The following is a 27,884-nucleotide window of genomic DNA, read 5'->3' on the forward strand; positions in this document are numbered from 1 at the left end:
CTCCCAAGTCATTGCTTTCTACCCACACTCTCCCCAGCTTTTATCCCTTCAGCAGGCCCTGGACTGGATGCAATGTGGGGCTTTGTCCCAGAGATTATATTTTCAAACTGCTGCCCATGAACCCAATGCCAAACTGAAGTGTGCCTCTCTCAGGGTAGCTGAGACTGTGGCTTGGAGAGCCTGGGATGTCTTCAGGAACCTGTCTGGGCTCTGCTCTGACTGAGAGATGCAACAGAAACCAGAAAATTTTGATCACCAGCAGGGACCTGCCTCCCTCCTCTCCCTCACTTCCTCCTTGGCAAGAAATTAAATCTCTTTTCTAGATAGGAGTGTCTATCACTCCCCAGGATTTATCCAGACTCTCCCATTTTAGACTGTTTAATTCACATGAGCTGAATCCCATCCTCCATGACTTACTCCAGAAAGGCAAGTTTTAGCTCATAGGTTTTTTAATGAGTTGAACTCATTAAAGCCATTGCTGAGCATATTTTCAGGATGTAGGCTCCCAAAATAAGCTTTGGTATACTCAATCTATAGTAACAAAACTACTTCAGACTGAAGCTTAGATAAAATCTGATAACAGACAAGTATAAAAATGATTTTCTCTCTCCAATCCCCATTTCTCAGTGATGTAACGATAAAAGTGGTATAACTATGACATTTCTGTGGGTGTACACATTAGAAAAAGAGTCTGAGTTAGTACCAGTTGGTGCAGCTGATACTCTAGCAGATTTAGTCTGTAATATTGCTAGCTATATGTAGAGATCTTTCAAATTAAATGTGGCAAAATTAGAGAATGGGACCAGAAAGTAATGCTTTTTTATTCCTTCACACTTTTACTTGGAAGTCCTACTGCCAGTCTCATGCATCTAGAAATCCTAGATGTGATAAGTAGTAAGAAATGGTTTCAAATTATTTTATAATTTATTTATTTATAATTTATTTCTTAAATAATTACTTTATAAGTTGTCATTCACTGAGATCCATATCTTGAAACCTTTTCCTGCAACTACGGGGATGGAAAACTTTCTCTTAAGAGCCAAAAATAGGTGAAGAAGAAAGTTCAAGTCACAATTAAAAACTAACCAATTAATGCTATTTAAAAAACTATCTGAGGTGATATGGAGTTGAATCTAAACCAGTTTCATTTATCCACAAAAGACTTCCCCCCAGTGAAAAGAAAAAATCCAGCATCATCAACAGTTTGGAATATGACCTGGTGGAAGAAGCCCAGGCAGCTGCACTGACACATCATGCTGCTGTTGCAAGATGTAGGATAATCCTTCTCTGAAGGATATTGTGGCAGCTGCAGCACAGAGATATAGACTGCAAGCTAAATGTTTCCAGAACAACAGGAAAAACCAAAAGGAAAGTAAGCACTCATTAAATGACACTTTTAGAATTAGCTTGGAATGCCAAATTGTATAGCATGAAAACCACTCTCCCCCTGCACAAATGCCGTGAGAAAGCTTGCTCTTTAAGTACATACCCATATTCCTCCTCTTCCTTTGGCCTCAGTCAGAGGATGCCTATTCTAGGTCACCTTGCTCTACTTGCCTCTATGGACACAAAGGACTACTAATGTCAATCATACATGCTACAAAACCAGGTATTGTTGATAGTGCTCATTAGAGGAGCTTCATTATTGTGCTCCAAGCTCCACAGTTCCATTTCTTTTGTGTCTGCACACAAGCCTACGTGCAGTTTTGGCTCCGTAACTACAGATAATCAGACTCAATTTACAAGGAGACGAGCCTGGAGTGCACTTGGCTTGACTTTTGAAACTTGGTAAACAGCAGGATGATGGGACAGATTTTTTGAAGACCTGGCTATGCCTGTGCCCCATCATGGACTGGGCTGCCGGTGCATCTGGGCTCCATTGAAAGACCAGCCCATGGGCAAAATACAAAATACTCGCCGGGGAATTTCCATCAGACGTGAGGGATTTGGGAGCTGCAGGGACGAGCAGATCCCACCAGGTGGTGCCATGACAACAGGAGTTTCCATCCCTGGTTTACAGCAGTACCTCCAGCAGGACCTTGGCTCCTTCAAACTGGAAATTGGAGGGGTTGTTTGGTTTGGTTTTGTTATTGCTTTTTTTATTTTGTTTGGGGTGTAGAGTTTTTTTGTTTTGGCATTTTTGTTTGTTTGTTTTCTGGGTTTTTTTCAGCAGAAATCAACTCTAACAAATAATTCTTGCAAATCTGTTTCTGCTCTTTGGAGCTGTACTCTACTTTTCAACAAGCAATATAAAGTAATCATGAAGGAAAGAACAAGAAAGAAACTACTTGTATAATTAATAGCTTTCTGACCCTATGTCCATGTACTTTCTTTCTCCTATTCCCTGAATACATGAGCACGTATTCAGTCCTGAGACAAAAGATTCGGTTGATGATTCAGAGTTGAAAAGCTTGGGCTTATCAGCCATGAGCAGGAACATTGGTGTTACAATAATGGAAAAGTTTTGGGTTTTGGACAGCAAATATCAAGATTGACAGAATACAGCTTGGGATGGAAATACACATATCTGCAGTACCAGAGTAGGAGGTGAGCTCTGACATCCAGTAAAAGTCTCTCTTTATTCCACTTGTATACACAATTGTTGTTACTAGCATGCCCTTCTCCTCTTCCTCTCCTTCCCCCTCACCCATCTTAACAATATTTTTTCAGAAACCAAAAAAGTTATCTTCAATCCTTGGCCTTCCATCTCCTTCCTGAACTCCCCAATAGGACTGTTTACTCATCTATACCAAGCATTTGACTTCCTTTCCATTTGACTCATTCCTCCCAGGTGTCTATCATCCCTTTCTGGATGCAGCTGATCCTCAGGGCTGAGGAGCTACAAGCTATAGGAAAATCTGGTCATTTTGAAGGCAAGAGATAAGTACTGAAGTACAGGCAGACGGCGGGAAGGGATTCTCAATGCATCTCAGTTTAGGCGGGTTCTTTGCATTATTTGGAGATTTGATACAAATGAGAGGAAGTGAGAAAAAACTAACCAGTCCTGATAGTTTCACCCAGACGGCCCTGAAGTATAATTTAAAAAGCTTTAGAAAAACTATACAAAGATTGTTAAAGTCCAAGAAGTAATGGCCCATGATGCAGTTCTCAAAGTTCAGTACTGTCCAAAGAACAACTTCAAAGGGAGCCAGTCCAATTCACAAGTGCTGCAAGGGATCAGCACTCACACAAAGCACTACCATAACACAGCCATTTTGAAGCAGGACCCTGAATGCTCAGCTGAGGAGTGACAAGATTTTTCAGATGCTGAAAGCAAAACCCCTGCACCTACCTCAGAGCTCCTGGGACACTACTGGGTCAGGAGTAGCTGGCTTGGCTCCACATCAGAGGAGATCCCTGGATGAAGGTGCCTGAGACTGAAGCACAGAGAGGCAACGTGCCCATCTCAGCAAGTTGGAGATCTGCCTTGGGTTGAGCAGGGTCATAGCCAGAGGTGCTGCTGACTCAGTTTTGGATTCCTGAGGCTGGGGCAGTGGCACCTGCTGAAAACCCCTGTTGTTCACTTCCAGGGAATTGCTGCCAAAGCAGGGCAGGAAGAACATGTTTAATGCCATGACTTTGTTGTATGACTGAATTGTCAGGTTTCTGAGCTCCAAGTGAAGGGTTGTAATTGAAAGTTCATTCCCATATTACTGTTCTAATAACAGTAATAAAACACCTGAAACACCTCTAAGAAAAGGACATTTTTACTCTGACTCAGAGCAGGTGCCTAAAGCCTTTTCATGTCAATACTGTGGCCTCATGCAGATTTTATGGTAGTTTCTCCTGTACATTTGAACGTGAGGCCAAATCTATTTGCTTTCATGTTATGGCATGGCCACAGTCTCAATCCATAGATAAAATGATAAAACTGCACTTACACTGTGAACAAAGTTCTGTTTGCTCCCTGTAGCATATCACGAGGAACAAGAAGATGTTAATTTTCACTTTGTTGTACCCAGGTGAGGCTCATCACTGTGGCAAACTGCCTGAAGTAGAAGCCACATAGGAGGGGTCAGACAGACTATAGAGACCAGTTCCTGGAATCCATTAAGACTTTTATATTGATGTGGTTTTGGCAATGCAGCTGCTTCTCCATGAAAGATTTCATCCAAATAACCTACACTTGTATGGTGAGGTAGGGATAAATCTATAAAAAACCAAAAAGCCTTGCATTGTTCCTATTAGATCTGTTACTGGAGTGTAACATGAGCTACATCACTGCCTGGAAAGAGACTTTAACATCTAAAACAAGTGATATGAAGTTCATTTGCATGCTCATGACTGTTATATTCATAGCAATATTTTCTCACACTGAAGTATCAGGTAGCACATTGAAACTTTGTATTGAAATATATATGAGCCACACTACTATCAAATTACATTTCTGTTAGGGTCTAACTGCTGTCTGAAGAGAAAGATTTTAAAACTGTCTGCTTTTATCCCTTCCTGATACCAGTAAGTCCATACCACAATACAAAAAAAGTCGTTATCTTTGTGGCTGTATGAAGTAAATGTAAATAGGGGGGATCTCAGCATTCAAGGCTTTTACCTGTTCCAATTTTTTCTGCCTCATTACAGCTTTAGAGTCCTCTCTTTTCTCTACCATGAAAATCTTTTTCGTTAATATATATATTCTGTGCTGTAAATTTCAGTTACAACCACAAGAGAACAATGTGCTTCCTGAAAAGGACTTGTGCAGAAATCAATTCTTTTTGTTCTAAAGAACAAAATGGTGAGTGGAGCAAGCCTTCTTCCAGAGATGATCAGAAAGGGTTCTGAGTTTCTGGGAAGTTCAGGCACTCTTAAACTTTGAGTTTGGTCTGAGTCAGAACTACACACACAATGATACGCCTTCTTCCCTTGACTTCTCACAAACCAAAGATTCTAAGAAATTACATTTCCTCTGAGGAAACACACCTTGGGTGGTGCCCTTCCTCCAGGAGCTTGATGCTTCTGAAAGCTTCAAACCCTCAAGCATTTTACTGAGTATGCTCCCTGTCTGCTGCACAAACACCTTGCAGCCTCTGCCCCCAGTACAGGCTCCTCTGACCATGGCCACACTGGCCCCACTGGACCCTAAAGCTTTTCACACTGCTGGCCTCATGCTCCAGGACCCAGAGAGCCCTGTTTGGAACCCAGAGACTTTGCTGATAATGCAATATGCTTCCAAGAAGACTCTCCAGGTAATACAACAGCATTTCTCAGTGATGCAAGAAAAATTCAGTCCAGCTTTGTTGCTGAGCCCCCATTCTCCCAGGCTTAGGGTGCTGCCCCTGTTTCTGCAGCCTGGCTGGGTTCACACTGCTGGAAAAGAGTCAGGGCAGAAAGAGTATCACTGAAGTAGCTTTACAGCTCCCATTTTCCTGGGAACTCCATCCACGCCCAGATCTCAGCCGTGGCCCTTTCCTGAGCTACCCCACAGTCTGTGCCCAGCCTGTACCTGCTGGCCACCACCTACTGCCCCCATCCCTGGGGCCTTGCCAGGTGGCTGCAGGGCTCTGGGCTGGCCATGAGCACCATCCCTGTCTTATCCCTGCTCCCTTGCTGATGGATTGACCTGCCATGGAGAGCATGGCCCTGCCAACCTCATGGCCACTCCCGGCTCCCTCCTGTGGAGCAGCCCACCGCACGGTGGCTGTGACATCCTTATGGAACAGTGGAAGCAGAAAGGGTACTCTTTTGCTCATTTTTTAGCTACTGTCATTTGTGAAGATGCCTGGTTTTACAGGTTCCAGTAATTTCCTAAATAAAAATCAGGGCACAAAACTGAGGGGAAAAAAAGCCCCAGAATACCAGAATACAGCTACTCTGTGTGCACACAGAGATGCAAGCACATGGTCAAAAGAGCACAGATGAACAGAAAATGAAGTATTTTGGACATTTCTCATTAGGGTTTACCTTTTCACCAGAGAGGTATAGGTATAGGCTATGATATGACCTCACTAGCTCTGGCATCATATCTAACAGAAGTGGAGGGCAAAATCTGCAAGACTCCAGAATCTGCTTTAGTCCTTTATTGGGAGTTTTTACAGAAGGTGTCAATTTCCTTATGTAACATGTTATCCTTCTTTGAAAAGTCATATAAAAACCAGTGAAAACCATTGGACTTTTTCACTGGCTCCCTGGGGTTTATTCTAAATTGTCAAGTAACTGTCCTGTGAGGAAAACAGTGGAGTGAAGACAGAAACCAGACTTTTTCACATTAACTCTTTCACAAGAAAACCAGCTACTACAAACCCACTTCTGTACTAGCCTTTCTATTTGGAAAGAACCTTTTGCCTAGTTATAATTAATTTCTTTATGTGAAATCCTTGAGAAGCTCTGTATATTGTCAACCTGAGTATTCATAAGCTCTACATGCAGTGACTATTAATTCAATAATGTCTTCATAAAGTCACATATCTCTTTCCAGGACAGTGAAAGCTTTCCACAGAAAAGTCAATTCACTCCCCACATTAACCAGGTGACCATGGTGCATCACCACCAGTACAGGTCATCTCCCTGTCCTCCACTGTCCCTACAGCATCCACATCTCACCCATCTTCCCTTGTTCTCATCACCCCAATTTGACTTGCCCTCTCAGCAGTCTGCTGAATTCATATGCAGGCAGGAGGACAAGAACAGCCTCTTTCCCTGCAGCAAACTCATGAAGAACAAGCAGAACAAACTGAGTAGCTCTCTGAGTTTTGGGTTTTGCTGTCACACAGTCCTCATCCTGCTCACTTCTGCTGTTGTGGGAACTTCGTCCATATTTAACACTAGCAGGTCTTTGGAAAGAGACACTGAGGAAAATATTTCTTTATGAAGCCTAAGTTATTTCAGAAGGCAAAATCTGACTCATGCTCCTGTTAAATTACAAAAGCAGTTCTAAAAACCTCAGCCCTTTTCTGAGATGGATTTATATATGTAAAGTACATAAAACACAGTGGAATTAAACAACTGAGCAAGAGCAAAATACATAGTTAGCTAAATAAATTACCTAGATCAATAGATATAACAATGAAACCCTGTTTTCAGGAAAGAGCTATTGCCTTAGACAGGGATTCTTTCACAGCTTTATTTAACCATGGTCAAGGCTGAATTCCATACAGATATTTTTAAGAAAATGTGACTTATTACAGTACAGATTTACAAAATTACACAATCAATATAGAAAAATAAAACCACATCACTTACAATCCATGGGACTTTGGGTAAAATATTTTTTGGCATTTTTGGGTAGAGGGGTTTCTCCTTCTGGAATTTGTTTCACTGAGAGATAAAGCAAAGGTAGACCAAAAGCCAGATTTAGCCCTGTATAACTCAAAACAATTTTACAAAACAATACAGTTTTACAAAACAAATAGGGCTGGACGAAGTCTTATTTCTTCATATCCTCTGCCTGTGGCAGAATCAGTTCAATTTCTGACATTAAATATTTATCTAACATTTTCTTAGACAGAATAATGGGGAGTATAAATTTTTCAGGCAATTTGTTCACCTTTAATTGAGAAAAAAGAAAAAAAATCTTCCAGATGTGGCTCTTTATTCACTCTGAAGCCTTGAACTCCTGCTTAACTCACCCTAAACAGAGATAATGAGCTCCTTCCCACTAAGCCCCCTAAAGGTTCTTCTTCTCTAGTTTAGACAAACTCAATCTCTTCAAACTACTACTACTGAACAAATGCTACCACAAATCAAATACTCCTGTCAGTCAAACAAACTGTGGAAAGAGTTAATTTTGCTCTTAATGACTTTGTATATTATAAATAAATAAATTATTGTCCTACCTGATTTTTTAATGTACATTGAATTTCTTCAGTCTCTTCTTAGTGAATGCATTTCTGCTGTAGGATGTCAATACATAGATCTGTTATACTATTATGCTTACTTCTTATTTTCTTTTCTTTTAATCACTGACAAAGCTATTTTAGAATATTTGCTAAAATTTTCCAGTTCAAAAACCTTTTTTGTTACTCATGGAGCACTGTACAGCTGTTTCACTCACCTTGCATCACAAATGCTGGAGTCACCATCAGAGGCATTTTTCCAGAACTGACATATGGTTTGCAACACTGAAATTCCAATGTATATGTAACTTCCCTTTAAAGAAAGGAAAACTGCAAAGAATTTCTTAAAATATAAAGTACTATCCAAGAAGAAGATGGAGATGTGCATGAGGGAAGCAATATGTTGTATCTGTATTAGCAGCTTGATCTGTCCCTGTTACTCACCCATTAGATTAATTTTCCATAGTGGAAAAAACAGGTAACCTGTTTCAACAGTGCTACTTAAAGCTGGCCACATGAGGAGTCCTAATCTGTACCAAGGCTCATGCTTTGCAGCTGATCAGACAAATATCCAGTGCAGGAGATTCCAATATGACACAGATGTCCAAACTTCTTTGATCATGAAACTCAAGTAAAAAAAAATAAAAACTAAGCACAATCTCTCAATATATGCATGTTTATTTGTAAACAAGTTATATAGATGTACTACTGTAATAACATATTATGTACATTATAAAACCTACAAGAAATAGGAATTTAAAAGGATGAGATAAATATGAAAGAATGAATATTTTTTAAATTCATATTTTTATTTCATTTGTTAATGATACAAAACCATATTCTTCCTGCATTGCCCTGTATTGTCTTTCACACTCCTTGGGGTACAGACACCCTGTTTTGGAGACAACTAACAAAGACATCACATTAGGTAATGCCAGCAATGTTTACAGGCTCCTTAGACCTCTGTTGTTCCTGTCAAATCCATTTCTATGCTAAAGTTCCTTCCTAGTGTTAAGGTGTTTGCATTTGTTTTCCTAATTTATTAAACCAGAAAACTCCTCTGCACTGGTAGTAGTGGCCCATGCTAAGCAGATCAGGTGAGAATCCTTCCTGACTGGTGCAAATGTCTGAAACTGGGAAAAGGCTGTCCTCTTTGGGGTCTAGATGGGATGTTGAAAGAAATTATTACCTCAGCTATTTCATTCATATTCAGCGGATTGATCTTTAAGGTCTCTTCCAACCCAGTCATTTGGAGTCATCATTTAACATGAGCTCCTCTAAGGAAACATCATATATTAAGCAGTAGAAGATAGAAGCAAAATAGATTGGAGTAGTAATATACACTGCAGCTTCCATAAAATTAGTAAAATGAAAACAAATTCTGTATGTCCAGCATGGCTTTGTTCACACAAACAAGAAATACAAAAACCTGAAAGCATCAGAGGTGAAAAGATTCAGAAGTGAGAAGTAAGCTGGGGCTTTCCAAGAAGTAGGAGTCAGAAAGGCTTGATGATTAAAACCAGTACATATTCAGAGTTCTTAATATAGAGTCAAAAGCTCAATGTTAGTTTTATCTGCATTACTCTTGACATAAATTAGAAGTATCTGGTAAAAATAGTGATGCTAATAATAATTTCCCATAATTAATGCAGTTCTGAATTAGTAATACTTAGTAATGTTTTACTTGCAGATATGTCCCTCTCTCTTTCTCTGGGCCAGAGTCTATGCTTCACTCCTTGCCTTGCACTCCACATCCCTCTTGGGGCTTAGTCACTCAATTCAAGTTACATTCCATTTTTCCTGTATTAGTCTGTTTTCCTGTTAGTGATCTTCAAGGTGAAACTTCAGTTCTGAATATTAGTATTTTTCTTCTTTCTTGTCCATTATCTACATAAGCTAATAGTTATAGTATAGTTATCTATGCATTCCTTGTGTTTTGCCTGCATTTCATTACTTTTTAATGGGGCACTGGAATAGGCTCAGACATTGCTGCTAAACCATGGAATTGATGCCAATCATTTATACTTATGCCAGATCTACTAAATATCTCTGGTCTTTTTGGATTAGTGAGACTTTTAGTGGGCAGGGCAGGCTGAACCTACAGAGGGGATATTGTCTGCTTAAAAGGTCTTGTCTTCTTCAGAACTGTAATTCTTCAATTTTAATAATACAGTTTTATGGCTTTAAAAAACTCAAATAAACTCTTTATGGTGTCAACAGTTGCATTTGAAATTACTCTTGTGGAAGCTGTCAAAAGAAATATCCTGCTGAGGAAGGTTAATGTTATTAACTTGATGTTCTTTTTGCTTCAGAAAGGTCAACAGCTCTTGCCTTTCACTCCATAAGTGACTAAGAAAATGTTTGTATATAAAAAGTGTACATAAAAGCATGAGATGCTTTCATGATTGGTGTCAATCTGTAACATGCAATACTATGGAGGAAATACTTAATTTTCAAGCATTAATTTGAATCCAATTAAAATATTTTCCCCTACACAGACATTGGAAAAAATGTAGGAAAAAATTTTAAGTCTTTTACATTTTCATTTATTTTAAGTGACAGTTCTTGAAATCTGTCATTATGTGAAAACATTTCATGGATGTATGTATAAAAACTGAAATAACCAGCAATGCATCTGACAACACAGCACTAAAATTTTTAAAAAACACATTGTGCTAACAAGTATAGTACAATGTGTCTTGGCAATTAAATCTAATTTTTATGTTTTATAGGCTACAGCACACTATAGTTTGACCAGACAGTTCATAAACCAATACCACAACAGATGCCAATACTGCCTCAGTGAAAGCAAAAAGAAGAAATGTTGCTATTTCTGTTTAGTGTGAGATAGATGGCAGCGGGCACAGGCAGAGAGATCAATTAGTAGAAAATTATCTGCTTTGCATCCTACACAGTGCTTCAAGGCTGATTCTCTGCCATAAGGCTGTGTTAGAGAGAGTGAAAGTGGATATTTATATTGTCATATTCTATTGCTTTAAGCAAAATGCAATAGTTAGACTTGTATAGAACTAGGTCTGGGAAGTGATTATTAATTCTAGTTAATTGAAGCTGCCCTACTAATTAGCATATGTATTACATCTAATGCTATGTGTTGTTTCCAAGGCAGATGATCTGTCACACCCACAAACTTCAGTGACACACAGAACAATCCAAACAAGAAAGAGTAGAGCTAATGAAAGGAAATGGAATTATTTGTGGAGCTGTTTCTTACCATGGGAAATAAACCAACATATTTCAGGTTCATTCCTCCATTCCTACCCACTTAAGGGATTAATTTTGCTTTGTGGGGAGAGGCTCTTTAGAGCCTAAAACCAACATTGTAATGTCTGTTCAACAGTTATGCAATCATTTCATCTGAGAGATTCTTCTGTGCTCCTGCTTCCCCTTCCAATTTCCATTCATAAACTGTTCAACTGCACAGTGAATCATTCAGTTTTCCCTCTGTGGGAGAGAATAAAGAGATGTCCCCTGATCAGTGACAACAGAAAACCAAAATAATATCCAAAGGAAATACAGGGTGCAACATACTCTGATTCTAAAAGGATATGCACCAGGAGCATTTCTGGAGTAGTAGCAAAGATTTAGATGAACACACTTAGATGAATCATTCTCCAAGAGATACAGCTAAGTTTTAAACTAAAAAAAAAGGTTTTTTCTCTGATTTGTTTCAGAAAGAAAGGAAGATGGAAGGAAAGGAAATGGAATTATGCTGGGAATGTTATTTTATTTTATGTAAACACCCATGTAACACCTTGCGTGCAATTCTGCAAATGACCACTAAGGTCAAAAAAAAGGTGCATTTCAGGAAGAGCAGGAGAAGTACCCAGATAGTACCGTGTGTAGTTGGGAGGATTATATCCTCTTCTAAGAAAGGAAGAATGATCTGTATTCTGGCATGAACACAAAATCTAGTGTCTGCTGTTTATAGCATATTTTAATTGTGCTTATGAATAGATCTCTTATATGTAATAACAAGCACTCCCCCTAGTGAACTTCTGTGGGACTTGGTGCTTTAACTACGGAAGGTACAGAACAGAGTGAATAGGCAGAAGTGACACCTCCCATAAGACTCTTTGTTGAAGTCAGAAAAACGGTAAAAGCTTTCAGACATGATAGACAGTTTGTAAGGTCAACAGCACAACGTATTTGACAGAGTTGGAGAAAATCAATGTCTTACAGTAAAAACCAGATTTACATGCATAGTTGCATTCAGACACTGCCCCTTACAGATATTTCCTTTGCTGGTTCATCCTTCTGCCTCGTTGGTGTCATATCCTTTACTGACCTTCACTTCAGACTCTGAAAGCCAAAGAGAGACATTTCATTTACTCAATTAAGTATCTCATTGAAAAAATAAAAAATGAGATTAACATATCTGCCCAACATAACAGACTGCATTTCAGCAGAGACACTTTACCCTTTCTATACTGTAGTACTGATGCATCTTGTGATTACATCTTGATTACATCTTTTAAAAGGTGTGTACATTATCAATACTTCCTCATGTCCATTTAAATATAATTTTTGTAATAGTTCTTTTGAGTATATCAGAAAAATAAACTGTGATAGCTTCTAAAGTTGTGGCTGATGTCCTGTCATGAGTAACCTCAACGCTGGTATTTTGTAACTTTTCAGAGCATTGTTCTAGTCTTTGAGTTTAAAATACAGAATACTGATTTCTGGCACAGTCTTGAGCAGTGGGGCTATCATTATGCACAGGATTCAAAATCATTGCCATATGCAGGGTCTCCCTGTGCTGCTGCTCAAAGTCCCTGGAACAAATCTGGCCTAGCTTTGTGTGCTCCCAAGGGCCGGTTTGTAGGAGAAGGTGTGACATACAATGCAGGGGCTCTCAGACTACAAAGCACACACTGTTTCAAATGCTGTTGGTAGTTCTTTATTCTGTGTTAATACTGCTACTTAACCATAACAGGAGCAAAGTAGGGCCAGCAGTTACCAACACCTGCGGTGTGAAGTAGCACCTCTGCAAAACAACTGCGTTTTTGCTGCAGCTGCTGGATTGAGGGTGACCTCCTGCACTGAGGTCAGTGGTGCTTCAAAGGCACTATTTACACCCAGCCTGCTGCTGAAGGTTTCTGCAGTCACAGTTTCTCAAATGGTGCAATTCTGTCCAAGGCTGGACCCGGAGCCTGTTTTAAAATGGTGGAGCAGGGGCAGGTGAGCACAGTCAGCCCTGCCCTGCCTTCCAGGGTCAGGGTGGCCTTGGCTGTGCGCTCATGTCCTGGGCTGACAGAGGGAACACATGTCCTATAGAGTGTGTGTCCCATGGAGTGCATGCCCTGAGGAGCAGCTGAAGGAGCTGGAGTTGTTCAGCCTGGAGAAAAGGAGGCTCAGGGGGGACTTTATCACTCCCTGGAACCCCCTGAAAGGAGGCTGTAGCCAGGTGGGTCGGCCTCTTCTCCCGGGCAACCAGCGACAGGACAAGAGGAAATGGCCTAAAGCTGCGCCAGGGAAGGTTTAGGTTGGACATTAGGAGGAATTTCTTCACATAAAGGATGATTAGATATTGGGATGGGCTGCTCAGGGAGGTGGTGCAGTCACCTGGAGGTGTTTAAGGAAATGCTGGACGCGGTGCTCAGTGCCATGGCCTATGGACACAGTGGTGTTCAGTCAGAGGCTGGACTCCACGACTCCATGAGTCAGAGGTGCTTTTCCCACCAAAGGGATTCTGTGCAAAGGGGATCATCGCCATGCAGCGAGCCCCAGCTGTCCGCAGACGCCGGGTGTGCGCTTAGCACAGCAGAGCAGAGCAGAGCTCAGCACAGCAGAGAACAGCTCAGCAGAGCACAGCAGAGCACAGCACAGCACAGCAGAGCACAGCTCAGCGCACGCAGGGTCCCTGCGCAGGGCGGGAACGCGGCCGTGCTTCCCCGGAGAGCGCAGGTCCCGTGTCCCTGGGCCGCGCGTCCCGCCCCGCCCCGCCGCCAGGCGGCGCCGTCCCGCCACAGCGAGGCGCTCCCGCAGGCCGCGGCCTCGCGCCACGCGGAAGCGGAAGCGGCGGCGGCGCACGCGGGGTGGTGCCGTCCCGGCGGCTGCGGGTGAGGCGGGCGGGGGGTCCCGTCCGGGCAGCGGGAGCGAGGGACGCGGGCCGGGCTCCGCCTGCCGGGGGACGCGCAGGAGCCGGCGGCGGGGGGTGCGGGTGGAGCCTGGCGTCGGCGAGGGGCGCTTTTCCCGTTGGCATCTTCCCGGGGTGTCCCCCCGCCGCCCGGGCTCCGCCCGCCGGGGGCAGCTGCCGGCGGTGGCCGCTGGCTCCGCTGTGAGTCGCGGTGTTGTTACCCAGCCTTGTCCCGCCGAGCCTGCTCGGCGCTGCCGGCAGGGAGGGGCGGTGGGGCTTCGGTCTGTTCAATAAAAGGGGCGCTTTTCTCTCGTTGCAGACACTTTCCAGGTCTTCCTTCCGGAGAACGTGAGATCCGCCTCGGCGCCAGCCTGCTGGGGTTCACTGGTTGTTAAGTAGATTTGGGAGCGGTGTGACATCGCGCCGCCAGTCCCTTCCCTCCTGAGAAAGGGTAGCTGCTTTCTGAGCAATCACATACCAACCTCATGTATTCCTAAGACTGTCATCAGCTTCTAGTTTTCTATTCAGAGGCCTTACAGAGATTTAATTACTTATAGGCTCTAGTGGTTGTAAAGTAATTTAAGATGTTTGTACTACTCGGTTGTAATTATCTAATTCACTCTTGTGTTAAGAGACATCGTTTTAACTTGGGAATGGTTAAATCGCCAAAGAATTAAATTATTTATGGATAAGGGCTATTTTATTTGACTACTGTTGGCCTGCAACTTAAACTTGCATCTTTTATTTTTTTTATCCTATGCTTTTTCTTTGTTATGGCTGCTGCAACAATAGTTCATGATACATCAGAAGCTGTAGAGCTCTGTGCTCCCTGTGGGTTATACCTTAAACCCATTACAAAAATGACCATCAGTGTGGCACTTCCTCAGCTGAAGCAACCGGGAAAATCCATTTCGAACTGGGAAGTGATGGAAAGATTGAAGGGGATGGTGCAAACTCATCAGTTTTCCACTCTGCGGATTTCTAAAAGCACAATGGATTTCATTAGGTTTGAAGGAGAGGTCGAGAACAAAAGTTTGGTTAAATCTTTTCTGGCGTGCCTTGATGGCAAAACAATAAAACTGAGCGGCTTCTCTGACATTTTGAAAGTGCGTGCTGCAGAGTACAAGATTGACTTTCCTACCAGACATGACTGGGACTCGTTTTTCCGAGATGCAAAAGATATGAACGAGACCTTGCCTGGGGAAAGGCCGGACACCATTCACCTGGAGGGTTTGCCTTGTAAGTGGTTTGCAGCCAAGGAGACTGGCTCAGAAAAGCCAAGTGAAGAAGTCCTTATAAAAGTTTTCCAGAAATTTGGAGAGATCCGTAATGTGGACATACCCATGCTGGACCCTTACAGAGAAGAGATGACTGGCAGGAATTTTCACACTTTCAGCTTTGGAGGCCATTTAAACTTTGAAGCCTATGTCCAGTACCGGGAGTACGCAGGGTTCATCGAGGCCATGAATGCCCTGCGAGGGATGAAGCTCATGTACAAGGGCGATGATGGCAAAGCTGTGGCTTGCAATATAAAGGTGAGAGACTGCAGCCTTTTGTGTGGGAGCCCACATGAAGGTCTGAGTACGGCGAAATGTTATTGCCATAGCGCTTGAAGCCTTTATCTGTACACCACAGTGATGGCAACAGGTGACACTGACAGCATTAATGTGGCTTTATGGGACAGGCATAATACAGTTTTCAAAGGAAAATGTTGGTAGAAAAATGTGCTGTTAGATTATGTAACTACAGTGAGCGGGGTTTTGCTTTTTTCCTTAACAAGACTGTTCTAGAAATGAAAAATGCTGATGGAAGGATCAAGTTTATGAATACAATTTTCTAAATTGCTTTAGAAAAGAATATGTGTTTATAAATTGCAATTTCACTTAGAATTCTAGTTCAGAACAAGTTCAGACAAATTTCACCATAAGAATGGCTGTAAAGTGCATTATACTTTCATGTGTTCAGTGCAGAGAGATGTTTTGCGGGAGAATTTCACATTCTGTGTCTGGTCCCTGCACTGATACCTGGGTCTGCCAGTTGAAGGTCAGAACTAAAAGGCTTAGTAGTAGCATGTGGCCTGTCTGGTCTGGGAAATATACAGTTAATCATCTGTGTACCTGATATACAGCAAGGCCCCACAAAAATTTAAATTATAATTTTCATTTGGAGCACAGCTTCCTGTTAATTTCCTATGCTTATTTCATAATATTTACATACAGAGTTTTCCAGAAGTGATCTTCTGTAACCTCATTGTCTTAGAAATTACAGCTGTGACAGGAGGGAACAAGGCAGTCTGTTCAGATGTAGTGTCTCTGATAGCACAGCCTCAAGAAAACTTACTCTGTTTGGGAGTGGTCTATGCATTTACATATTGGTTGAGTGAAATGTTTGTATTTTGGTATGCTCAGTGGTCATTCATGAAACCAGGGAGTGTATTTCAGAAAAAAACCTTGAGCATTCCTTTGTGCAATGTGGGAACATGCAGATATCTATTCAAATTGTAGTTTAGTCAGTGTAAGTAAAATACTGCAATCTTTTACCTTGTTATCAAAGCTTGTCAGTTGTGGGGTAGAAACTGTGCCTTGACCTGGTGAAACTCAGCCTGTCATTTACATGCAGAGGAGGATCAGGGTTCCCAAGTTTAGTATGGCTGTGCAAGAAGAGTCATGCCTTCCTGGCAGCTGCCCTGTCAGGACAGCAGCTCACTGTCATACAAGGTCACCACACCTTGTCTGTTTGTACCTGTTTGTCCCCTCAGTCTGTTAGTGAAACATCATTTATGCCTAAAGCCTGAGTAGGTTAAACTGCAGAGGCTGTGCTCCTTGTTCTCTGCCCCATGGTTCAATGACCATGGGTCTGTGGAAATGTGTTACAGATCCCTGCCTGCCTGCACTCAGAATTGGAGATTAGGACACCAGGGCTGTCATGTCTGGTGGTGTCCTGTTCCAGCACACAGCAGGACATGACCAAGGTGTGTTCATATATCCTGGAAGCTGAGCGCCTCTGAAGTCTCATTTTTCAGATGTGTGTGTCTTTCTTTTCTTTCTGTTCCCACAACTTGGGATCTTCTGCCCAGTGTACTCAATTTGGGAATCTTGGTTTTAGAAGTGGTGCAGAGGCTTGAACCAGGTGCTGAATGCTGTAGAACTACATCTTCTGCTGAATTTAATTTAACAGTTTTAGACAGAAAAGAAGGCCTTTATTTAAACCTTTTTCTACATAGTGCTGTAGAGTCCCTAACAGCTTGCATTAATTAGGAGTTCTGTGCGTGCCCATTCTGACACATTGAAATCTTTGGACAGACAGAGTCTCAGCCACACTGAGGTTTATTTTTGGTTGTGAGACATAGAAGTGGTATCTGATTTTACTGCATGTGTGCACACATTTAGTACCCAATTACCTGATTAGAATAAGTGGTGCTTTCGCTGGGCACATAGAGAAGTTCCCTTTGTTTTGAATAACGTTTTACATATCTGATTGTACTTACACCAAGGTCTAAGTTAAAGTTGTCAGGTTGTAATTTTTGATTTTTTTTTTTGTTTCCTTAAAACTGCTTTCAATTGTATCATGTGCAGGTTTCTTTTGACTCAACAAAACACCTCAGTGATGCATCGATTAAGAAGCGTCAACTTGAAAGGCAAAAGCTTCAAGAGCTTGAAAAGCAGAGAGAAGAACAAAAACGTAAAGAGAAAGAAGCTGAGGAAAAGCAAAAAGAAGAAGAAAGGTACTTCCCTCTTATTGTTCAGTTATAGTTTTAACAATCAGACATAAGAAATACTCCTTCATAGCACCATCAAAAGATAGAAAATAAAAAAACACAAGCTGTCTCTAGCTAAAATGAAGCGCTTAAAAGGTGAGTGTGGTTTAGTTTACCACTTATGCTTATGTTCAGTTCAAAATATTAAACCTGCAAAATACTCAATTTCCTAAAAGTCTTGCCTTTAGACACCTGGTTTCAGATACCATTGGCCTTTAGCAGAAGCTGCCTAATCACAGAAATAAAACCCACCACCACTGCAGACATTCATTTGCTTGGTATTCTTCTTGTGGCTGTGATGATTCTCTGCCCAGCTGCCTCATGCATTGTTATTATCTCTGGTCAAAGTTTAAAAAACAATTCTTTGCTGTAGCATTTTTGTTTCTTTGAAATCAAACTTAAAAATAGTTAGAATATGATTGTTTGCTGTCACAAGTAAAGGCTAAAATGTTCAGTTTTCTATTTTGTTCTTCATCAGCATGACTTATTTAGAAACAAATTTACTTGAAGTGTAAAATGTATTGAACATACAGTAGAAGTTTGAAATTGTGCTTTGCCTAGATAAGGGAAAAATATTTCTCTTTTTAGGAAGCAGAGAGAGCTTGAAGAATATGAGAGAGAGAGAAAAAGAGAAGAGAAGTTGCGCAAGAGAGAACAGAAACAGAAAGATCGTGAAGTTCGACGGAACAAAAAGCAACTTGAAAAGCTTCAAGCTGAAGAACAGAGAAAACTTCAAGAGAAGATAAAGCTAGAAGAAAGGAAACTCCTGTTAGCTCAGAGAAATCTTCAGTCCATTAGACTAATTGCAGAACTGCTAAGCAGAGCAAAGGTAATTTAAATACTTATTTCAGAAGCTAATGAAGAATCCAACAGAACAAAGCCCTTTGCTGGCTTGAGAGGAGGTGGGGAGCACTGTTCATTAAACACAAGGTTTACTACCTCTGCAGCTGCTATTCCTTAGAGCAAAATTTCAGAAAAGCACAGTGGAACAGTATTTGTCTCTTGGTAACATATGCACTTGTAGGTAAATGGAAAGTGAGCTTGATCCTATAGTCCTGAATAGCATGTTTTATCTGTAAATTAATTGTCAGGTTTTCTTTAGTCCAGTAGAAGAACATGTGAGCATGATGAAGTGAGCTAAACACAGAGTATAAGATGCAAGACTCCTTTTCTAATTCTGGTTTAGATGCTGTTTCCCATCTGCCTTGCAGCAATTCTGTTCACTATTCTTTGCAGTTTCAGAAATTGAACTTTCATTAGTCAGTGTTTGAAATGCACAGTATTTCTTCTGTAGGAAGAGTACTGTCAGCAGAGGTCTCTAACAGTAGTGTTATTTTTTTCACCGAAACACTGAAGCTTAAGACTTGGATAAAACCGTATTAGGGTGTACTGAATGTGAAATATTGTCTGTAGAAACGAAAATCTGTGTGGAAAAGCACAGGTTTTTTTCTTTATGTCAGTGCATTTCAGGAGTGTTTTTGAACTCACAGATCAGTTACATACTAGAAGAAGGGAGAAATGCCTTTTGCAGGTCTTTTAACTTTGTAGCTGTGGAACAGAAGGGTTATCTGATGAAGCAGAGAGTGTGTTTCTTTCATTTAGAAAATTCTGAGGTCTATAATAAAGCCCTTGACTAGATCAGAATAGAAAAACCTTTTCCAGTATCGTGAGTTTTTAGAATGGTTGACAACATGACAATCAGTTTCTACATTATAATTGTCCATTTAATTACATGCTGGTTTTGTGGACTTATTGTAAAGTCATTTATGAGCCATAGATGGCAATCATCTAAAAGAAGTAATTTTCAATAAAATTTAAAGTATTTTCAATTTGACTGAATTTTGAAATTTTAAATTTGACTGAAACCTTCAAGTTTTGACCCTGATAAATGTATTTCAATTGTGCAGGTTTCACATGTTATTACTTTTGTTATATTGAGGAGCCACAAAGACAAAACTTCTCTTCAAGAACTGTGGACAAATAATGTTTCAACTTACAGCAGTTCTGGATTAGTGGGTTTTGTTGGTTGATTGGTTTTGGTTTTTTTTCCCTTTAAAAAGGAAACACCATTTATTTTGGGATGGTTAAGTTCTGTTGGTTAGATTTTATTTTCTTGCCACTTTGCTGCCTTTGTGTTATGTTGTAACTTGGAAACAGGAGGAGGTATTTTTTGTTTACTCTTCCCTTGGATTGTTTTTCAGACAGTAAAGCTTTTGGAGCAAGAACAGAATGAAGAAAAGATTTGTCTTCAACAGCTAGAGGAGAGACGGAGGCTCCAGGAGGCTGAGCTTAAACGTGTGGAAGAGGAAAAAGAGAGAGCACTGGGGTTGCAGAGGAAAGAAAAGGAGCTGAGGGAGAAACTACTGAACAATCTTCTGAGCAAGAAAATGGATGCAGTTAATCAAAACAAAGAAGAAACTGAAGCATCTCAGACTGACATGCTGAAAAGCCCTAGTGCTGTTCCCCACACTGTGTCATCCAGCTGCATCACTTCTACCTCAGGACAGGCCGTTACAGCCAAACTTGCTCCTGGCTCTCAAACAGAAGTAGCATCCCCTGAAAGTGTAAACACTCAATGCAAGTACTTAAATGGCAACATTCACGACAAAGTTCGTGTCAAAGAAGGTCAGCATCTTCATACTACAAACTCTGAGAGGTGTTCTGACAAAAAGGGTTCGGGGGTACTTTCATGTGTGCCCGCCGATAACCAGGACCAGAAGAGCCTCTCTAACTGTGACCAGAACACTTGCAAGAAGGACTTGCCCTGTGAGCAGGACAAACGTGGAACAGAGCCAAGGAGAAGAAAGAGCCATTCATGTAGCAGCATAAACAGTGATGAGAGCAAGGGTAGGCGGGAGAGCAGCAGGCACAGAAGAGATGTGAGCTCCCGGGATGAGAAGCACAGGAAGGACAGGAGGTATTACAGGCGCTCCAGCAGGAGCTACAGCCCTCGCCGCAGCCGCAGCCCTCGGCGAAGGAGCGCGAGCCCCAGACGCTCCCGCTACAGAAGAACGCGCAGCAGGGAGCGCAGGCGGGACAGGAGGGAAAGGAGCCGCAGTCGCAGAAGTGCCAGCAGGAGACGAAGGCACCGGAGGTGATCACTCAGTCAGCAAAGGAGTTCTTGGAGTGGGTAGTGGAGACCTTGGCTCCTTTGAAAGGCTCTGGTAGGACCAAAGGGCCACAGAATTGGACACCAGACCTCATCCGTGTGACTGCTATAGGAAACACAATTGTTTCAACCAATTCTAAGCGTGCATCTAGTCCTTGAAATCAAGAAAAGAGATGCCTGATTTTGACTTTCCTTCCTTTGTTGTCTCTTTCTAGGTTTCTGCCACAATGTAGGTGTAATCACTTGTGCTTGTACTGAAGTTCCTAAAGTGCTAAAAGCCAGCCTGTTTTCTTCAGTTTCAGTTTTCTAAACCTTAATTTTAGTGTATTTAGTTTTTATCACCTAATTTGGCTTAAAAAATACATGTGTGCCAGCTATAGGAACTTCAGAGGTGACAAGCTGTTACATACAGATTTGATTTAAAGTGTTTCCTGGTGCGTTCAATGAAATCACGTTTAACAAAGTAGAGTTTTTATTGATTGAGATGGATAGCAGGACTTTCATATTTTTTCCTAAAACTGACGATGAATTTATGCAGGATACCTTTTAAACTGCTTTGATTCCTTCATATGTCTGTATGATGCCAAGCTTTGTGGCCCACATTATTCTGGTGTGTAATGCCTTTGTATAATACTTTCTGTGTAAGAGAGGCACACCTGGTGTAGGAAGTAACAAGCAGTGGTAAAATGGTTGAAAGTTGTTCTGGTATTTTGTTGACATATTTGGCTTTGTAATTTCAGGTGGCATAGGGCTACTTGAAACATTTTTTCAGGTACATAAAGAGCTAAACATTGTCTTGAAAAAGGGGCCTTCTTGCTAAATTATTTTTACTTGTGTTGTTGAAAAGTAAGGCTGCAGTGTCTCTTGTTAAATCTGTTTAAGAATACTTTTGCTTTTAAAATGCAGCTCAGGAATATTAAAAGCTATAATGTTACAGTGAAAGAGTTTATTTTGCATTTTTATGGTAAAATTAAAAAGAAAACTGTTTCCAGTGAACTGAAGTTGCTGTTTTCATGTGTCAGTATATTAAAATCTGCAGAAGTGTTGTGTTAAGAAGTTGTTTGTTGAAAGCATCACTCAGCACATTTGAAGCTAAGCTTCTCTTCTTGATAGTCCTGTTATGTTACAGTTGCCCCAATTCTTAATTCAGCAGGATGTGTGCTCTTTAACTACAGCCTTCAGATGCCATTTTCTTCACCCTGATGCGTGAAATCAAAGTGCATCCATTTCCTGGAGTGTCTGAGAAGCACCTTAGTGCTCAGCTCAGCTGGATCCTTGGCTGAATGAGTTTGTCTGCTTTGCTTTCAGAATCCATGTGGGTTTGTTCCTTACTAGACCATGCTGCTGAAATCTTTGTAGGTACTAGCTGTGGACAGAAAAGGTAAGACATTGACAACCTAAATTGTGAGGAGCTGTTGTGTCCCTCAAAGGCAGAGGCATAGACACATCAGAGGACTGGGCAGTCACCAGCCATATGAGGGGCAAATGCTGGATCCACACCTGGAATGGGGCAGCTCTGGGGGTACACACACACTGGGGAACAAGACAACAGAGAGCAGCCCTGCAGAAAGGGACCTGAGGGTTGTGATGGATGGCAGGTTGAACATGGGTTTCAGTGTAGCCAGGAGGGCCAGCTGTGTCCTGGGGCACATCACTTACTGTGTTGCCATCTGGTCAAGGAGGGCATTGTTTCTTCTGTGTCATTCCAAAATCTTCCCTTGCCGAGTCAAGAGCTGACCCAGCTTCTTGCCTTGTGTCAAGCAGCCATATCTGTCAATTCAAGCTTAGTTTAAAACCAGCAGGCTTTGTTGCTGAGGAAAGGTCAGGTTCGCTCTTAACTGGTAGGTTATTTCCTTCACTAGTGGAAAAATTTCCACATTTAGCATGATTGGTGTTGTATAAACACAGGGTGTAAATCCTGTTAAACCATAGATCGGGCAACTTCATGCTACAGCCCTGTGTTCATGCCTGCTGGAAAGTCTAGGCATCAGGGAAAGAGACCTCTGAGCCCTATTTCATGTACTGTCCCAAGAAATGCCCAGTGTTCATTCCAGTGTTCTGCTGTCATTCTTGATCATTCTTAACTCACATGATGAAGTTGGAGGAGAATTTTCTTGGCTATGAGAATAGACCTCAATTGTTGCACGTGGCTTCAGGAGAGATTTCACATCTGACACCACAATGTGTCCTTGCCAGAAGGACAGGATCAAGTGGGAACCCTATTTGCTCTTGAGGATGCATAGTTTTAAAATGTACTGATCATCTAGTGATACAAGGAGCATGTGACCTCTTCCTGTTGGAGGTGTGAACCCTGCTAATCACAGACTGCTTTCAGCAAGGTCTGAGCTGAAGAGGATGGGAAGTTCGTGGGCCAAAGCTCTTGAGCTCCCTTTTCTGGACAGGATCTGGTGCATGTGTTCTCTGCATGTGCTGCTGACTTGTCACAGCTGTTGGCAGTGGCAACCAGGAATGGTTTTTCTGCGGCCCTTGTGAAACAAAGAAGAACAGGAGTCTCAAAGGGGTAAGAAATCTAAGTTCTTGTTGCTATGAACAGTGTTGCTGCATAGTCCTGGTTTATCCTTAAGGAATGTCTCCTCTTGTATCTGTCTGAGGGCTGATGAGCCTCTGCACATACCAGCCCTTTGACCTGCAATTTTCTTTTTATCTCCTAGCCTCAGCCTGCACTAGGTGGCTTGGGAAGCAGCTTAGTCAAACGACAGCTTTGGTACAACAGCAAGGCCAAAGCCCTTCAATATGATTAGTGTGATATTTTCCATCTAATTACTACCTGCTCTGGTAAACGAATTTTGAAAATGTGTGAGTCAATTTGCCAGCAGTAATTTATATTAGTAAAAATTATTACCAAAACTGGAACCATATCCAAATCCTGTTTCTAATTGGCTCTACCTTTGCAGAGTAACCTATTCAGTGTCCTAAAACAAAGACATAGGCATAATTAGGTATGTATATAAAAATATGTTATGTTACCAGGAAGCATCGTCTTTAAAGCTGACAGAGAAAAGGGGAGTTTCTGCAGTTGCACCCAAAATTGTGAACACAAGATTCTATCAGTGCCACAAGCTATAAAGACAAACTAGTGAGAGTCAACTGGTGATCAGGACTACCTGAATTTGGCACCAATGTCAGCTTTAGGGCAGTTCTTATATAGGATTATATAACAGACTATTGTGGCCACTCATGTTTGCTAGCAGAGTTAGAGATTTTACATTCTATATAAGACAGCAATTAAACCAACTAGTCTGGCAAATACCTTAATTCATAAATGTATGGGCAAAATTGGCCACTGATGTCCTGTATTACTATACAGATCAAATTTGTGTTTATTATGCATTGCCTGTGTCTTGATCTGGTATCCTGCTTCTGAGGTTTGGTTATTCTGAATACAACACACATTTTAGTAAGCTTACATTACATGCTGTTGATCTGGCCTTTCCCAAGTCTGATGAGCATATTATTTGCAGAAGGTATCTTTTGCTGCTTCACAATAAATTTGCAGTTGTCTCTAGTGTTTGTATAAAGCAGCAATCTAGTTGCTGTTGATTCTTCAGAACTGGGTTGATGCTTCAGAACTGAATGAATGCACAGAATGAATCAAGTGTCCTATATTAATGTAATACTGGGCTCTGGAGGCTTGTTTGAAGTGATGTGCACCACCATCCTTCCTTCTTTAGTGGCAGCACAGAAAAGGAATTTGGTCTGGTACCCCCTCATGCTGCACCTGAATCTCCTGCTGCCTGACAAAAAAAAAATTAAATTCATTTATTAGCTCAGGCTAATGCTTTGCCATAGCATATGTTATGAAATTTTTGAAGGGCTAAGGCTGATTGGAATTGCTCTCTAATTGATAACTAATCTAACAGCCTGTGCACTGTGGCACCTGCCAGGTGAGCTCTACCTGCTCTGCATGGGATGTTCAGGTGTGCTGTCCATGATATTGGACTATTTGTAGGACAATATGAAGGGATGTCACTCCCAGGCACTGCCAGCAAAGTGTCCGAACAAGAACCGATCACCTTCACTTAGATTTTCCCTGCAATTCTGCACATGATCCCAGACATGTCAACACTCAGAGGAATTGCCTAGTGGTGCTGTTACTTTCTACCTTCCCTGCAAAAGGGAAGAGTTGGAAAAAAATCTTTTCTGTTCATTGCACGTCTTGCTGCTGTGATTTATAGCAGCTGGCTCCATGCAGGTGTTTACACACCCCTAGTGGGATGGGATAGGGAATTGTGAGGGTAAAAGTGAAAAAACTCGTGGATTGAGATAAACACAATATAAAGGTAAAGCCAAAGCTGCATGCACAAGCAAGGCAAAATGAGGAATTTATTCACGACCTCCCTTGGGCAGGAGGTGTTCCTGCCATGCCCAACAAAGCCAAGCCTCTGAAATGGCCTGTTTAAGGCAGTTGTGTACCCATGGTTTTCCTTTGTGTTCTTTGTGGCAGAACACAAGCAAATTCTGAGCCTGCCTCAGCTGCTATCTCTCTTGGTTTTCTGTTTGCATCTGTGTCTCTCTCTAAAGTTTCTGCATCCACCCCTTGAGGCTGGTGTAGCTGGCTATCCTCACGAAGACTATGACTCTAATCTGCTGGGACTTTCCACTGATAGAAATCTCAATTATTATGTAGTTGAATTATATGTTGAGAGATTATCTGCAGTCCACAAGTTAAACCAAGAACAACTTTGGATTGCCTGAGATGCACTTTAAAAGATATTCTGAGAGATTTTCCTGTAAGTGAATCTAAAGAGAAGGGAGGGTTTGCTTAGAAAATGAGCTGGAGATACAGGTTTTTGTGCCCACTCCAAATATTTGCTATTAGTATATGTGATGAAAATAGGAAAAAACTAAAATTGGTGTGTGTCAAAAGTGATGGAAATAATAGTTATGTTACTAGGAAAATGCATCTGTTGTGAAATATGAGAATAATTAGAAGCTACAAAGAAGAAAAGAGCATTTTAAACTTGATATTCTATTTCAAAGAAAAAAGTATGATATTAAGTATCTTGGTTTTTAAGGATTGCTTAAAAAAGACCACAAAATAATACCTCAGGGCCCTTCCAGGGCATGTGTTATAAACTGGGTATACTTAGAGACTTGGTCATGATAGCAAGGCAGAGTTGCTCCCTACTGGAATTATTGAAACTCATCGTGGTCACATCCCTGGGATTTTTAGTTTTTGCTTATAAGGAAGGTTTTGTGTGAGAAGATTTCTCACTGGCAGGCACATTCATTTAACTAAATCTCCTTTGTTCACAGATAATTTCTTACTTTCAAATGTTATGCAAAAATGACATAATTGGTTTTTGTGTAGCATTTGACTCCAGTGAGTCATTTAGGCAAAGAAAAATGCATCACTGAAATAGAGCTGTGATGGTAAAATAAGGGCTTTAGCCTGCATGTGGTCTAAGCCCTATGAGAGAAATCTTGATAGGGTTTTCATAGAAAGCAAGCCATTGCAATTTCATCTTCATGAATGCATTTCTAGCTTAAAAGGAGCTTAAACTCTAAGCCTCACTAACAATTTACTTGGAAACAGCTTCTGCATGTGGCTTTTTTCAATCTGGTGTGGGTTATCTGCAAGCCTCCTCCCCTACATCTCACTACTAGTGGTAATCCCATTAGATGATTATAACTGGTATCCTCAACAGACAGATTTAGTTATAATTGAAAAAGAACTTCAAGTGTATTTAATCAATGTGTGGTCATTTTATTAGTGGAGACTCATGTACCATATAACTTTGCCTTAAGTGAAGTGCATTTATGGGGCTGAATAGCTGTTATGTTCCCAGGACTGGGAAATCCTTAATCTTGCATGAAATTGCACCAGTTTCTCAGAAGCACGTAGAATTGGCCTTTAGAAGAGAATTTCTTTTTTTATTTTCATACAACATATTTTTTTGGGGGTAACAATAGTTACCTTTGGCTGGTGATGTGCAATTATGTACAATTTAGTTAGAAAGTACAGATGCAGAGAAAGATTATACAGTGGAATCTGAAGCATGGAGAAAGCTGCCACTGAAAAAATGTTGGTTTGTCACATTTTGCCTTCAGTGTACTACCTAAATAAGGTTTAATTTAACATTGTTTCCTGAAGGGTCACTAAATGTGTGATATAAGTCTTTTCCTTGATGGAAAGGATCTTCCTCACCTGAATGTTGCCGCATCTTCCCGGAGGTGAGATGGGCAAGATGTCAGACAGAGACAGAGAAATGGGGCAGCAAGATTTCAGGAAAGTAATCCAGGGGTTTAATTTTCTGATGAAAACCTATGAGGTATGTCCTGTGTGAAGTTGAAATCCATGCCCCATCTTGCACTTTGCAGTCATTTCATTGTTTCTTCCCAAGGGCCTTCTGCTGCCCATTATTTTTTTTGCAGAGAAGGGGAGGAAAACTGTAGTAACCAGCTGGAAAATGAAAATGTGTTGTCACGCCTCAGCACCCTGCTCAGTCAAAACTTGGCAAAGTGCAAGTAGGACACTCCTAGTGAAGTGCTCCAAGTATTCCTTTCTAAGCTGGTATCAGGCTGGCTGGGAGGACCTGCAAAATACAGAAAAGTAAAAAATGTAGATTACATCCTTGTAGGGTTCATCTGAGTGATCGTCTTCAGAGCAAACTAATCACAGTAAGAAAACAGCAACAGATTCTTACAGCTTCTCTTTGGACTTGCTGCTTCTGCACTTAGGGATGAGGGATGCACTACTGCCAGCCCATGGTCCCCCAGACTGACCCCACAGCAAGTTTCAAGTCTCAAGTAAGATTCTGCTTTGGTTTATGAATGCTGGTGCATTGCACTGAGTTCAGGTTCTTGGTATTCTTCTGTACTGATTCCTGTTTTGCTTGTTACAAGCTTTCAAGGCTTCTGAGGTACCACTGTGTTGCTGACTGATGAGCTGACAATACAAGCTTAAATCCACAGTGCCTTATACTTGGTGATGGAAGATCCAAAGAAACAGCTGAACCAGGTAGAAAGACCCATCAAAGCCAAATAATTCAGCTAACATGTTTTGTAACCAGTGTGTTTCTCAGAAGAAATAAGATTATGTGGATCAGCTGGTGTGCTTTGTGTTTGGTTAAAAGAAGCTTATTTAAATTAAGAGAGCCAGAAAATCTGTGTCTCAGTCCAGAAGGA

The 27,884-nt window shown here is 41.3% G+C and overlaps 1 protein-coding gene across 2 annotated transcripts; it reads left to right on the forward strand.

Moving 5' to 3' along the window:
- The first annotated feature begins 13,818 nt into the window (after nt 1–13,818).
- Nucleotides 13,819–21,767, forward strand: AKAP17A (A-kinase anchoring protein 17A). Of its 2 annotated transcripts, XM_058045334.1 has the most exons (6): nt 13,819–13,852; nt 14,189–14,320; nt 14,662–15,404; nt 17,445–17,593; nt 18,215–18,455; nt 19,828–21,767. In XM_058045334.1, the coding sequence occupies exons 3-6, from the start codon at nt 14,730–14,732 to the stop codon at nt 20,722–20,724; spliced, it is 1,962 nt and encodes a 653-aa protein (XP_057901317.1). In that variant the 5' UTR covers nt 13,819–13,852; nt 14,189–14,320; nt 14,662–14,729; the 3' UTR covers nt 20,725–21,767. The 2 variants fall into 2 exon arrangements, with proteins under 2 accessions (XP_057901317.1, XP_057901315.1); XM_058045332.1 differs by having other exon boundaries at nt 14,189–15,404.
- The last annotated feature ends 6,117 nt before the right edge of the window (nt 21,768–27,884 follow it).

Source organism: Melospiza georgiana, chromosome 2, assembly GCF_028018845.1.
Source record: "Melospiza georgiana isolate bMelGeo1 chromosome 2, bMelGeo1.pri, whole genome shotgun sequence".
NCBI classification, from domain to species: Eukaryota; Metazoa; Chordata; class Aves; order Passeriformes; family Passerellidae; genus Melospiza; species Melospiza georgiana.